This window comes from Manis javanica, chromosome 5, assembly GCF_040802235.1.
Source record: "Manis javanica isolate MJ-LG chromosome 5, MJ_LKY, whole genome shotgun sequence".
Classification (NCBI taxonomy): domain Eukaryota; kingdom Metazoa; phylum Chordata; class Mammalia; order Pholidota; family Manidae; genus Manis; species Manis javanica.
In genome coordinates this window covers 70,913,250-70,927,678 of record NC_133160.1, presented here as the reverse complement: position 1 = coordinate 70,927,678, position 14,429 = coordinate 70,913,250, and the positions used below count along the sequence as shown (strand labels likewise).

The following is a 14,429-nucleotide window of genomic DNA, read 5'->3' as shown; positions in this document are numbered from 1 at the left end:
TTAATTACAAACAGTTGAAAGAATCTGAAGTTGCATCCCACTAAGAATTGCCTATTTTACTATGGCTTGAAATAGACACATGTGAAAGTCATCTGCACCCATTTTGTACTACATACAAAATCAAATTTTCCTAGTGCAATTTAGACTTGATGTGAATTCTCACTTAAAAAAAGGCTGCTATATTTATTTTGCTCTCAATTTTTTATCAAAATATGAATCTATCAAGGTGGCAAATGCTGAATCACTTGCCTTACTCATAAGGATGTTTCAACCTTTTACTGTAATACTCAAGTTCAACAAGGACTCACTTTCTATTTAACCTGCTTTTAGCTAATTCTTGTGAGGAATTTTATGCCTTATAGTAATCAAAGGGCATATGGACATTTATTATATTAAAACTGATTTGAATATACCTGATATGCTCTTTCATTCAAATGTAAGTCTTATGAGAACCATAATTTTGTTTTTATTCATAGTGGTATCTCACCTGATCATTAGTGGTATCCTTAGAGTAGGTGGTCAGTAAATATTTGAATGTGTAAATAAATTTACATTCATTTATAATGATACTTATCCATGGTCCTAACATTACAACAGTAGTCATTAAAAATAAACATTACTTAGAATATCAGTTTTGAAATTAGTAGTTACATAATTAATGTATAATTGTGATTCATTTTCAAAAGACTTCCTATACCTGATTGGCTACAAAACAAAACATTTGGTGAATGGTCAATAACAATGTCAGGCCAGTAAAGGGCAATTGGAATATTTTTAACCCTTCTTTAAGTGATACGTAGATTATTGTTTTCCTCAGAGTTTAGGATAATGTATGTAAGCAAAAGATGTTTTTAAAACTAATGTAGTCTGTAGTGTTAATCTAATGCTCTGATTTTGTTTGGCAGGTTGGTTCCTTTGAACATAATCTCACAACTGATCTTCTAAACCACTTAGTATTTGTACAGAAAGTGTTCATGAAGGAAGTTAATGAAGTAATACAAAAAGTTTCTGGTAAGATCATCTAGTAGCTTATAGAATATATAACAGGCTTTTGTTCTCATTGGCTAGATGATGTTTCATGTTCTATGGTATGAGTATTGATCCTGTCATTTAGATATAATTGTAGAGTAGCTCCCTAAAAATAATGTGTTCTTTTTCTGGCTTTCCCACCTACAGATTGTTTTGCTTATTGCTTTTGTTTTTGTGGGGGTTTTTTCTAGTCAAAAAAAGTAACTTTCAATTTCTTTATCATTTATACCTACTGATTACCTTTGTCATTTATAATATATACATTTACAATTTATAAACTTCACAAAGCTCCTTTATACTTCCTCTCCCCAAACCCCCACAAGAAAAAAGGAATAGTGTTTATGTATTATCTGGGAACAAAATTTCAATAAGTATTAAGATTTCAACTTTAATCTGTAGCATATGGTAACTGTGTGCTGTGTGGTAAATCGTAGTAGCTGCCCTTATATTTTTGCTATGCCTCAAGAGTAGATTAAAAATGAGCTTCTTAATCAGTTTTACATTTTAAAAGGAAAAATATGTTTGATTTAAAAAATGCTTAATTGACTTCTAATTCACAAGATAAAGTATAATACTCTATAAAATAATTCTTGAGGCTGAATGTTTCCAGTATGAATATAATCATGTCAAAATAATGGTCCACATCTATAAATTGCCACCAAGATTCTTCCATGTTGATAGATAATTTAATCCATTTAACAAATTTATTAAGTGTCCAAGTATTGAATTATAATTTTGTCATATTCTATGAGTGACAAGAATAGGGCATTATATCTACATCAAAGGAGAACTAATAATCTAAAGAATCAGAAAAAGCTTCACAGAAGTCATATCCAAAACTTTATAAATTAAGTCTAGTTTGGCAAGAAAGGAGAGGTAGATGCAGGCAGAGCTTATGGACCAGTATTTCATGAGGCTCTGAAGAGGGACAGAACTCACAGGGTTAGGGAGTTAAATTATGGAGCAACTGTGTGAGCAACAGATTTTCCTGGTTCTCATGGGCTGTATCTGAGATCAAGCAGCTACTTAATGATCATATTGAAGAGACCTAGCAGAAATTCCCAATCTTACAAAGTCACACAAAAAAATCAGATCATTTGGTAGCCTTGGAATTTTTCTAAAAATGGTTGAATACAAACCAATAAGGAAGAGATAAATATTTATCAGAAGCCCTTTCTGCCACTGAAGGTGCCTCTATTTGAGGAGCATACGAAAGTTTTTATATGGCCCATATCTGGTTAAAGTCACATTAGAATATTATTTATGATATGAAAGTTAAGACTATTTCAAGCTGGTAAATTTTTACGAATTCTAAAGAATATTTTCAAGACTGTTATTGCCGAATATGTATAATTAAAAAATAGACTCTTACATCAACTAATCTTATATCTCTCATGGTACAAAACTAGCATTGTAGATTTCTTAGTATCTGAATCTGTAAGTGTCCTTAAGGTGATTTGATGAAAGAGAAAGAAGTCTTCTTGACCTTTGGATTGCAGTTAGGAGTTACAAGTATATCCCTAGGTCTATGAAGAATGACCTGGAAAAGAAAACTGAAAATTAATATTCTAACCATGAAGACTTGCTTATCACTGTGAAGAATAGAGAGATACGATTGTGATGTCAAAGTCTTTTAGTGGTTAGGTCTGCTCCCTGAATCATTCCTTCCTGACAGTAGAAAAAGCTATGAACTCTAGGAAAATAGCTGAAATGTAAGTCACATATCATCTAGCTGGTCTCAGAGCCTCAGGGAGCACAGATGTTCCATCATTCTAACCAAACCAGAGAACATACAGGTTGAAGAGGAGCGCTTTGAACCATTATAGCCAAGTTTCTTAGTATTCTAATCTCTGTATTGCTTTCCTACTTTCCCTTAATTTTCAGAGTTATTTTCCTTATTTCTTTATTTCTTACACTTTTTCCTCATGCTTTGCCATTACATGTAGCTTTAGGATGTTTTATATTGTATAGGAATATTTATGTTCACAACAAATACCAAGTTCATTAAAAAAAATTGTTTAAGGAATCAATTCTGATCATTTTATTGCCCATGGACAGTCTGGGTTTTAGAAAGATATAAATAGGCACTGACCTAGTAAACAGAAGAGAGCTATTTTTGAATATGTACAGACATCTTAGAAACATGAGGTTACCTTCTTAGAATTGAGCCAGGCATATATTTAATTCATAACAAGATAAAAAACTGTGCAGTTAATGTGACTAATATAATATCTCTTGTATTTCTGTAAACTAAAATTATTGTGTAATACATTTTGTGATGTAGCATTTCTGCTTTTAAATTTTAAGGTTATTTTTTTCCATAACTAGGTAAAAGATATTCAAGGTAGTACTAGATCAACCAAAAAATAAACTTTATTTTTTAGAGCAGTTTTAGGTTCACAGCAAAACAGAGAGAGAGTAAGATGTAGACATTTCCCAAAGACCCCTGCCCTCAGTCACACCTCTTCCATTATCAACATCTCTCCCATCGTCCCCCTGAGTGGTACATGTTACAACTGATGAACTTATGTTGACACATCATTATCACCCAAAGTCCATCATTTACATTAGTGTTCATGCTGGCATTGTACATTCTGTAGGTTGAGACATGTATAATGTATAATGACATGTATCTGCCATTATAGTATCCTATAGAGTAGTTTTACTGTCCTAAATATTCTCTGTTCTGCCTATTCATCCCTCCCTTGCTTGCTTCCAGGTTTTGACAATTATGAATAAAGCTTTTATAAACATCCATGTGCAGGTTTTTGTGTGGACCTGTTTTCAACTCCTTTGGGAACTACCAAGGAGCATGATTGCTGGATCATACAATAAAAGTATGTTTAGTTTTGTAGGAAACTGACAAACTCTCTTCCAAGGTGGCTGTACTATTTTTCATTCCCACCAGGAATGAATGAGAGTCCTTGTTCCATAGTCTTGCTAGCATTTGGTGGTGTCGGTTTTCTAGATTTTTATCGTTTTAATGAGTGTGCAGTAGTATCTTAATGTTTTAATTTGCATTTCCCTGATGACATATGATGTGAAGCATCTTTTCATGTGCTTATTTACCATCTGTATGTCTTCTTTGGAAAGATGTCAGTTAAGGCCTTTGGCCTATCTTTTTAATCAGGTTGTTTGTTTTCTTACTGTTGAGTTTTAAGAGCTCTCTGCCTACATTGGATAAACAGTCCTTTATCAAATGTCTTTTGGAAATATTTTTTCCCAGTCATGACTTGTCTTCTCATTCTCTTGGCATTGTCTTTTTTTGGAGGAAAAGTTTTTAATTTTAATAAAGTCCAGATTATCAATTATTTGTTTCATGGCTCATGGCTTTGATGGTATGTCTAAAAAGTCATCACCATACTGAAGGTTACTTAGGTTTTCGCCTGTGTTTTCTTACAGAACTTTTGTAGTTTTGTGTTTTACACTTAGATCTGTAACCAATTTTGAGTTATTCTGTGAAAGGTTTAAAGTCTGTGTCTTGATTCATTTTTTTGCATGTGACTGTAATTATTATAGCACCATATGTTAGAAAGACTGTCTTTGCTCTATTGTATTGCCTTTGCTCCTTTGTCAAAGATGAGTTGACTATATTTATGTGGGTATTTCTGAGATCTCCATTCTGTTTCATTGATCTGTTTGTCCATTCTTTCACTAATACCAGCCTGTCTTGATTGCTATAGCTTAAAGTCAGATAGGGTCAATCTTTTAGCTTTCTTTTTCTCCTTCAATATTGTGTTGGCTATTTAGTGTCTTTTCTCTCCACATAAACTTGAGAATCAGTTTTGTCAACATCCAAAAAATAACTTGGTTGGGTTATGAATGGGATTACATTGAATCTCTAGATCAAATTGAAACATCTTAACAATATTGAGTTCCTACCCATGAATATGAACTATCTCTCTATTAAGTCCTTCTTTGATATGTGTCAACAGAGTTTTGTAATTTTCCTTATGTAGATCTTCTACATATATTGTCAATTTGTATCCCTAAGTCTTTCATTTTTCATGGTGCCTATGTAAATGGTATTGTTTTTCATTTCAGATTCCACTGTTCATTGCTGGTTATGTAGGAAAGTTACTCACCTTTGTAAATTATTAACCTGGTATTCTGCAACTTTGCTGTAATTGCTTATTGGTTCCAGGAGGTTTTTTGTTAGCTCTTTCAGATTTTCTCCATGGACTGTCCTGTCACTTATGAACAAAGGCAGTTTTATTTCTTCCTTCCCACTTTTCTTGTATTAGTGCATTAGCGAGGACTTTTCCTGTATGATGTTGAAAAAGAGCAGTGAGAAGGGACATCTTGTCTTGTATCTTATCTTAGCGGGACAATTTTGAGCTTTTCATCATTAAGCATATTAGCTGTAGGTTTTTTGTAGCCATTATCAAATTGAGGAAGTTCTCCTCTATTCCTAGTTTATTATGAATGGGTTTTGGATTTTGTCAACCTCCTTTTCTGCATCTCTTTATATGATCATGTGACTTTTCTTTTTTAACCTGTTGATGTGATGGATTACATTAATTGATTCCCTAATTGAATAAAATTTAACCATTTCACTTATATATGCTCCCTGGGATAATGCCAAACTCAACATACAAAAAAAAAATGAGTCATTTTAAGATAGAATATTTGAAAGATAAGCATGCAGAAAAAATTTTTCATCAAGGGAAAGAAAAGTAGAAATAGAAATTACATATTAAAATATTAGAAACCATTGCTGTCACACTATTATCGTGTATTATTTTTCATTTTTCCACCTTTATTTTTTCTTTCTTTTTTGTTTGCAGCACATCTAAATGTAGATAACAAAGTTCATATTTTTGATCGAGGAAATTAGTCCAGCTACATTTTTCCCTCAAATATATTTTCTGAGATGAATGATCACATTTAATTTAATTATATGTATAATATTTTAACTTAGTCCTTATGAAATGTTCTTAATGAATGTTTATATATGCAGTATTATCCCTATCTTATTTCCATCTGCCTCAGTGAAATGTGAAATGGTTGAAGTTCCCTGTTAAGGATTGGTCACTAAAAAGAAAATGACTTATGTTCTTGTTTTTAATGCACAAAATAATAATTATTTTCCTTTTAAGAAATTACCCCAAATCCTCAATTATTCAACCTTTTTTTAGGTGGGGAGCAGCCTATTCCTCTTTGGAATGAACATGATGGAACAGCAGATGGAGATAAGCCAAAAATTCTACTCTATTCCCTGAACCTGCAGTTTAAGGTAACATATAAATAATAATGATACTTTTAAAACTGTTTTTAAATTTTTTTATTGAAATGTAGTTGATATACAATATTATATTGGTTTCAAATTTATTACATGGTGATTCAGCAGTCATATCCATTATTAAATCCTCACCACAACTAGTGCAGTTACTATCTGTCAACATAGAAAGATGTTACCATCTGTATGTCTTCTTTGGAAAGATGTCAGTTAAGGCCTTTGGCCTATCTTTTTAATCAGGTTGTTTGTTTTCTTACTGTTGAGTTTTAAGAGCTCTCTGCCTACATTGGATAAACAGTCCTTTATCAAATGTCTTTTGGAAATATTTTTTCCCAGTCATGACTTGTCTTCTCATTCTCTTGGCATTGTCTTTTTTTGGAGGAAAAGGTTTTAATTTTAATAAAGTCCAGATTATCAATTATTTGTTTCATGGCTCATGGCTTTGATGGTATGTCTAAAAAGTCATCACCATACTGAAGGTTACTTAGGTTTTTGCCTGTGTTTTCTTACAGAACTTTTGTAGTTTTGTGTTTTACACTTAGATCTGTAACCAATTTTGAGTTATTCTGTGAAAGGTTTAAAGAACCACTGACTATATTCTCAATGCTGTACTTTCATCCTAGTGACGAATTTATAGTATGATTGAGATTTTGTGCCTGCTTATCCCCTTCACCTATTCTACCCCAAGCCCTCCCTCATGGTAACTACCAGTCACTTCTCAGTGTCTGTGAGTCTACTGCTATTTTGTCTACTTTGTTCTGTTTTGTTTTTAGATTCCATTTATAAGTGAAATCATATGGTATTTGTCTTTCTCTGCCTGACTTATTCTCTTAGCATAATACCCTGTAGGTCCATGAAGTTGCAAATGGTAGGATTTCTTTCCTTTTTATGGCTGAATAATATTCCATTGTATATATGTACCACATCTTCTTTATCTGTTTATCTATTGATGGACATTTTGGTTGCTTCCATATTTTGACCATTGTAAATAATGTAGCTATAAACATAGAGGTGCATATCTTTTTAAATTAGAGATTTTGTTTTTTTCAGATAAATTCCTACAAGTGGAATTATTGGGTTGTATGGTATTACTATTTCTAGTTTTTTGAGGAAACTCCATACTGCTTTCCATAGTGGCTGTACCAGTTTATGTCCCCACCAATAATTAAAACTATTTTCTAATTATTTAATATATGCTAGTTATTAAAAAAAACTGTGTGATATATAAATGTGCCAAATAGAAAATAAAAATGAAGTATATCCCCATCCACTCAGAGAAAAAGCTTTAACAACTGAATGTCCGTTAGGACTTTTTCTATTTGTATGTTCATGTATACATACATCTATGCATTTCAAAAAGCCTTGGATACTTTTCCATGTCAGAACATTTAGATCAGTGTTATCTTCTTGAATAGTTGTACTATGTATTATACAGTTGTAACAATTTATTTAATGACATTTCTGATGAACATTTTGATTTTTTCTGATTATTGCTGTTTATAAATTCCTCTGCAAGAAATATTATATACACTTTTCCAATTAATAATACTACCTTACTACAAGCCTCAATGTTTTCAATAAAGATATTACTGTTCTTAAAAATAAAAATCACTATTACCAAATAGTTATTTAGTTGTACCTAATGTATTTAACCCATGAACAGTTTAGATTTTAAATTAAAAAGTACTGAAGTGAAATTTAATAGCTAAAAAAGTCCCTTTAACATGAAAAATTAAAGAATGTAGCCAGTTTTATCAGTGCATTAGACATCCTATACTTTTTTTAAAACATGGGTATTTTATTTATCATGCATTCAAAGATTTCATTTGAGTGGTTGTACACTGTTGATTTGAAATTCTTCTTTTCCTCCTAACATATAATCTGGTAGGGTATTCAAGTAACAGCCACAACTCCATCAATGAGAGCTGTGAGATTTGAAACTGGATTGATTGAACTGGAACTTTCGAACCGACTTCAAACCAAAGCTTCACCAGGAAGTAGCAGCTATCTGAAACTATTTGGTAAATGCCAGGTGGATTTAAATCTGGCATTAGGACAAATTGTCAAACATCAGGTAAGTTCACAATCTGTTGATATTTGAACTGTGGCTTTTAAACTTAGCACATCAATTTCAACTACTTTAAGTATTAGTATACTTTCAAAAAACATTTAGTTTAAGTTCTTAAAATTTCTGATCATTAATTCTACTGAAAACTCGTTTAAAACCTTACGATTTACCACGCATTGAGTATTTTGGTATATTTTGTTGAATGGGTAGTTAGTGGGAATGAAATCACATGAAATTTAATCCAGTATGTTCATAAATATTCATTTGCAATTTCTCTTGATTTCTTAAAACATTTTGTACTTCAATGCTCTGCACTAACATTGGTCAGTTCTTAAGTGTTGCTAAGGTTCTTAGCTGCCCTATTTAATATTGGCAAGTTTTATTTGTGTACCGTAATGTTAAATAAATAAAGTTAAATATAAATAAACATATATGTACGTACAGCAGTAAATCAGATTCTAATTTATAAAAATTAACTTTCAGAGCTCCTCAAAGATTTTGTTGTTTTGGGGTTTTTTTGCTAAAAATTATTATGTAAATTTTAACTTTTTTCACTCCTTTGATTTGAAGAACTGATTAAAAGAATACTAATCACATTTTCAAAATTGAATAGCTATATTAAACATCATGTGGTGGAAATAAATAAAAATTCCTTATCTCTAGAAAACCAGTAATATTTTCAACTGGAAACACATTTTGAGAGGAGAGAGGATCTAATTATCTTGAAAAGGGTAATACATTGCCATTCAGAATATGGACTTATCCTAGCTTTTTTATGAACTTAATGCATGATTTTGTATTTACTTCTTATATGCCTATTCATGTTTTGTATATTAATTTAAACTATTTATGCTACAGAGTATAAGGAATATATCATTGACAAGTGATATTGAGAAAAATGTACTAATGTAGTTCTTTTGGTGAACAATACTATTAATGGTATTAACATTTTGTTTTTTTTAATAAAACATTTTCCATTTTTAATTTTATTGAGCTTTGAATTTTATTTTAGGTTTATGAAGAAGCTGGTTCAGATTTTCATCAAGTTGCCTATTTTAAAACTAGAATTGGATTACGAAATGCTCTCCGAGAAGAAATCAGTGGTTCTTCAGATAGGGAAGCTGTGCTTATTACTTTGAATAGACCAATTGTTTATGCACAGCCTGTGGCCTTCGATAGAGGTAAGATGAAGTCTATCAATACTATCTTTATGGATTTATAAATGTTTTAGTACTACTAGGTAAAAAGTCACTTGTAGTTTATCTTGCCAGATAAAGTAATCTTGGTTCCAGGCCCTTCTGCTTCATGGCATTAAATACATCATGCCACTTCCTTCTGGCCTGTAAGGTTTCTGCTGAGAAGTCTGATGTTAGCCTGATGGGCTTTCCTTTGTATGTGATCTTATTTCTCTCTCTGGCTGCTTTTAGCAGTCTGTCCTTATCCTTGATCTTTCCCATTTTAATTACTATGTGTCTTGGTGTTGTCTTCCTTGGGTCCCATGTGTTGGGAGATCTGCGGATCTCCATGGCCTGAGAGACTATCTCCTTCCCCTGATTGGGGAAGTTTTCATCAACTGCCTCCTCAAAGACACTTTCCATCTCTTTCTCTCTCTCTTCTTCTTCTGGTATCCCTATAATGTGAATATTGTTCCACTTGGATTGGTCACACAGTTCTCTCAATATTCTTTCATTCTTAGAGACCCTTTTTCTCTCTGTGCCTCAGCTGTTTGTATTCCTCTTCTCTAGTTTCTATTTCATTTATTGTCTCCTCCACTGTATCCAACCTGCTTTTAATACCCTCCATCGTGCTCTTCAACGATTGGATCTCTGACCTGAATTCATTCCTGAGTTCTTGGATGTCTTTCCATACCTCCATTAGAATGTTGATGATTTTTATTTTGAACTCCCTTTCAGGAAGAGTCACAAGGTCCATACATATCATTTAAATCTTTCTCGGTTGTATTAATAATTTTACTCTGGACAAGGTTCCTTTGGTGTTTCATGTTTGTATATGGCACCCTCTAGTGCCCAGAAGCTGTAGTCTCTGGAGCTGCTCAGCCCCTGAAGCAATGTCGGGGGTCACAGGGGAGCAGTACTGCTGCCTTGGGGGAAGAAAGAGGTGTTCCCTGCCTCCCGGCTGCTGTGCCTGTCTCCACTGCCTGAGCCAGTGGGCCGGGCACACAGGTATAAGTTTTTGTCCCAGAGCAGCTGGATATGAATCCCTGCTTTCCACAAGCAGCTGGAATCCCAGTCTCCCCAGGAACTCTGCCTGTATTAACTTCCCAACCCAATAGTCATGCGAGTCTCATGAAAGCACCATGAAATGTGGGTTTGTGCTCCCAGAGCAGATCTCTGGAGCTAGGTACTCAGCAGTCTCAAGCCTTCCACTCCCTCCCTACTCTGTTTCTCTTCCTCCCACTGGTGAGCTGGGGTAGGGGAAGGGCTCGGGTCCCATGGAGCCACAGCTCTGGTATGTTACCCCGTTCGGTGAGGTCTGCTCTTTTCTCCAGGTGTGTGCAGCCTGACGCATCCTCTTTCCTGTTGCTCTCTCAGGATTAGTTGTGCCAGCTATATTTTCTAATTGTATCCAGTTTTAGGAGGAAGCCTCTGTCTCTCCTCTCACGCCGCCATCTTTAATCCTTTCCACTTGTAGTTTATCCATGTACATGTTTTATAGCTAAATGTCTCCTAAATCTGAAATGTGAGCATCCAAAAAAAGTTTCTTACTTAGTCCCTTCAGTTTTTATTTTCCTACCTTTTTAAAGTTACTTGCTTTCTACATAGACATATAGGAAAGTCTGAATCAGAATTTTAATTGTAATGCTAAGGTTTTCAGTTTGAATAACCAATGCAGTCATTTGTTTTGCACTGTCTCCCATCATTAATTCTATAACCATTTATTGTGTACTGTCTAGAAACAGAATATGAATATGGAAAAAATAATTTCTACCCTTAAGGAACTCTCAGTCCAGTAGGAAAGAAAGCAAAGTAGACTGCCAAGTAGAGTTAGAGATACATGGTTAGTATCTGAGGGAGTCCTTATCCTTGCTTATGCTTCTTAGAAGAGAAACTAATTCTTGAGATTCAACTCAGAGTTAGAAGTTCACCAGTGAGACAAAGAAATGAAAGCTTATCTCATTTACCTTTGTTGTGAAAGCCTAGGACAGTCCCTGGCATATAGTAAGAACTAAATAAATATTTGCCGATGAGACAGAATATGAATGAATATATATGAGCACAAAGTCCAAGAAAATATAGCAGCAGCTTTCATAAAAGAAAATGATGGGAAATAAGGCTGAATAGATAGATAGGTCTAGTGTATATTGGGCAAATACACATTAGAATTCTATTTTAGAAGTAATGAAGAACCATTTATGGAGTTATTTAAGATTAAAATTGTCAATAGGAATTGGCTAGTGATAAGATCAGTTTGTTAGAAAGCTGCCCTTTTGACAGTGTAATGGATAACATTTTATTTTGCTAAATCCTATGCACATTTTTTTCTAGTCTCACCTTACATCTCATCAACTTTCAACAACTCCTTAAAGTACTTCCTACTCTTTGTGTTCATGACCTGGCACTTGCTTTTCCTACTACTTCTCTGGCCTCTCCAGCTTTATCTCCTCTTTAGGCTTCTCCTTCTATATACTGTATTAAATGAAGGTTTCCTTAAGGTTTCATTCTTGCTACAAATTCATATGTCTTTGACCTCCCTCTCTAGGTCACATCTTCTAAATGTATATTCCTAGTATGATGTACCTCTCCTTCAGGAATTTTTAGCATTAGTAACAAGAAGCTCTACAGGGTCAGGTCATGTCTGGTTTTGTTTTTTATTCCATCCCACTACCTAGCATGTGGCATCTCACAAATAATTTGTTGAATGAATCAATGGACCAGAACTTTCTTCTTCCTTCGCCATTATGTAGTTTCCTGGTTTCTGCTTCTTTTTTACATTTGTAAAGTTGACTGTATCCTCTTAGATCCTTTCTAATTTTAATGCTACAGTTTTCTGGGAGAAACTTTTATTAATCAACAGGATTTTGCAGCTGTTGAGGTTTATTTGCCATATAGGTTTACAGTTTTGATTTTAGTTTTCTTTCTGCCCTGTCTTAATTATCAAAAGCTGTGCTGTTCTGGCTGAATTATAAAGCTGCCTATGACAACTGGAATGAACAACGAATGGCTTTACATAAGGATATTCATATGGCTACGAAGGAAGTAGTAGATATGCTCCCCGGTATCCAGCAAACATCTGCCCAGGCCTTTGGGACTCTCTTCCTGCAGCTCACTGTGAATGACTTGGGGATCTGCCTGCCTATCACAAATACTGCACAGGTACAAAGAATTGAATCACAGTCCAAGATTGAAAACCAAACATTTCACTACATTTCTGTGCATTTCTGGAGTGTAACAATATTTTTTTCCTAAGAACTGTTTGTAACTTGAGTTTAGTAAAAAGTAGGATTGAACTTCTTCAACAGTTATTTCTTCCACAATGTGTTAAATGGGAATTGCATGAGACTTTTCCCTAAAGCATTTTGATGTGCCTCAGTACAGTGATGAATCTTAAAAATCTCATAAATATTAATTTTTATGTTGAAAAATAAGCAGCTGAGTTGCCAGAATCATTTTGTTGTCTTGACTTGTTGGCATACATTTGTTAATAAAATAGAAACAGAAGGACATTTAAGAACACTATTTAATAATGTTTACTATAGGGCAGGGGATTTTAAAGTTGCTTTTAAATTGTAATATTGAATGGTCATGAAACTTACAAGTTATGTGTACTGGATAAAGCAAGAATTTTCTCTCATAATATAGGATCAGTTCTCAGAAATACATATTTGCATGCTCATGTGTATGAAAGAGAAAAGGCTATGAACTTCTATCTGGCCAAGAAGTTACAATGATAGCAAATACAGAGGTCTCTGTTTAACTGTTGTAATTTACCTTAATCTGTAACCAGTTGTTGAATGAATTTACCTTTTAGTATTTTGTTTGGCCAGACAGTGAAGAAGAACGGTAGGTTAAGTGTTGGCAACATGTCGTGTATTTGTCTGAGTTCAAAATTGTATTTTTTTAATGGCATGACGGACAGAGCTCAGGAAGTCCATACATGCCAGGGATGGCTGTCAGAATGAGGATGTTCCCCACAACTAAAACTTGTTAGTGAAGCTTGAGATACAAAAATAGATAATTAGCTTTTTACAAGTTCAATTAAAAGAAAAGTGCACATGGCAAATGCCTTCCCTTTGAACAATTTAATTTTTAAAAGTAGGCGTCCTTCTAAGCTGCTTTTAATGAAGCTTCTAGGCTTGATCCTTTCTTGACACTTTTCTTCCTAGGAAACCTATAAGGATTTCCAAATTTAAAGTCAACTTTTGTCTCATTTCTTCATTAATACATTTTGCAGTCTAATCACACTGGAGACCTTGACACTGGTTCTGCTTTAGTACTGACCATTGAAAGTACTCTCATCACTGCTTGTTCTTCAGAATCTCTGGTTAGTAAAGGGCATTTCAAAAACTTTTGTATCCGTTTTGCTGATGGCTTTGAGACATCGTGGGATGACTGGAAACCAGAAATTCGTGGGGATCTAGTAATGAATGCCTGTGAGTATCTTTTATTTTCTGTATGAGGCTTAGAATTTAAAAAAATTTTTTTTAAGTCTTCATTTGTAAAATTAAGGATATTCAGATATAGGAATGTTAGAGTTTGTGAAATAAGGGCTAATCCTAGTTAAAAATAGAACATATTTGTGAAAAGCTACAGCTTTCAGTAGTTTGGGTAAGTAAACAAACTCATCATTCTTCTTGACGGTATACCATTTGAAGGTTTGCTTAGTCCCTCATTTTTCCTGTAATTGATTATTGAATGATCAGAAAAGGCATCTTTGTTCTTGGAATCAAAGGGGATCTTGGAAGACTATGATAAGTGTGTATGCAGTATATATACATACTGTATATATATGTAACAGATATATAACAGTATATAACAGGTTCACCATAGAACAGATTGTAGATAACCAGGAACAGGAATCCCAGTTGTAATTAATATTGACATGAATAAATAGTCCTTATCAGAAATCTTCACA

The 14,429-nt window shown here is 33.7% G+C and overlaps 1 protein-coding gene across 1 annotated transcript in view; it reads left to right on the top strand.

The window, feature by feature from the left end:
* Nucleotides 1–14,429, top strand: part of BLTP1 (bridge-like lipid transfer protein family member 1) — a 206,293-nt gene that overhangs the window by 136,774 nt on the left and 55,090 nt on the right. Inside the window, 6 exon segments of the mRNA XM_073238071.1 lie at nucleotides 906–1,011; nucleotides 6,168–6,265; nucleotides 8,157–8,342; nucleotides 9,349–9,517; nucleotides 12,459–12,670; nucleotides 13,749–13,947. Of these exon segments, the coding sequence (XP_073094172.1) occupies nucleotides 906–1,011; nucleotides 6,168–6,265; nucleotides 8,157–8,342; nucleotides 9,349–9,517; nucleotides 12,459–12,670; nucleotides 13,749–13,947 (970 nt within the window).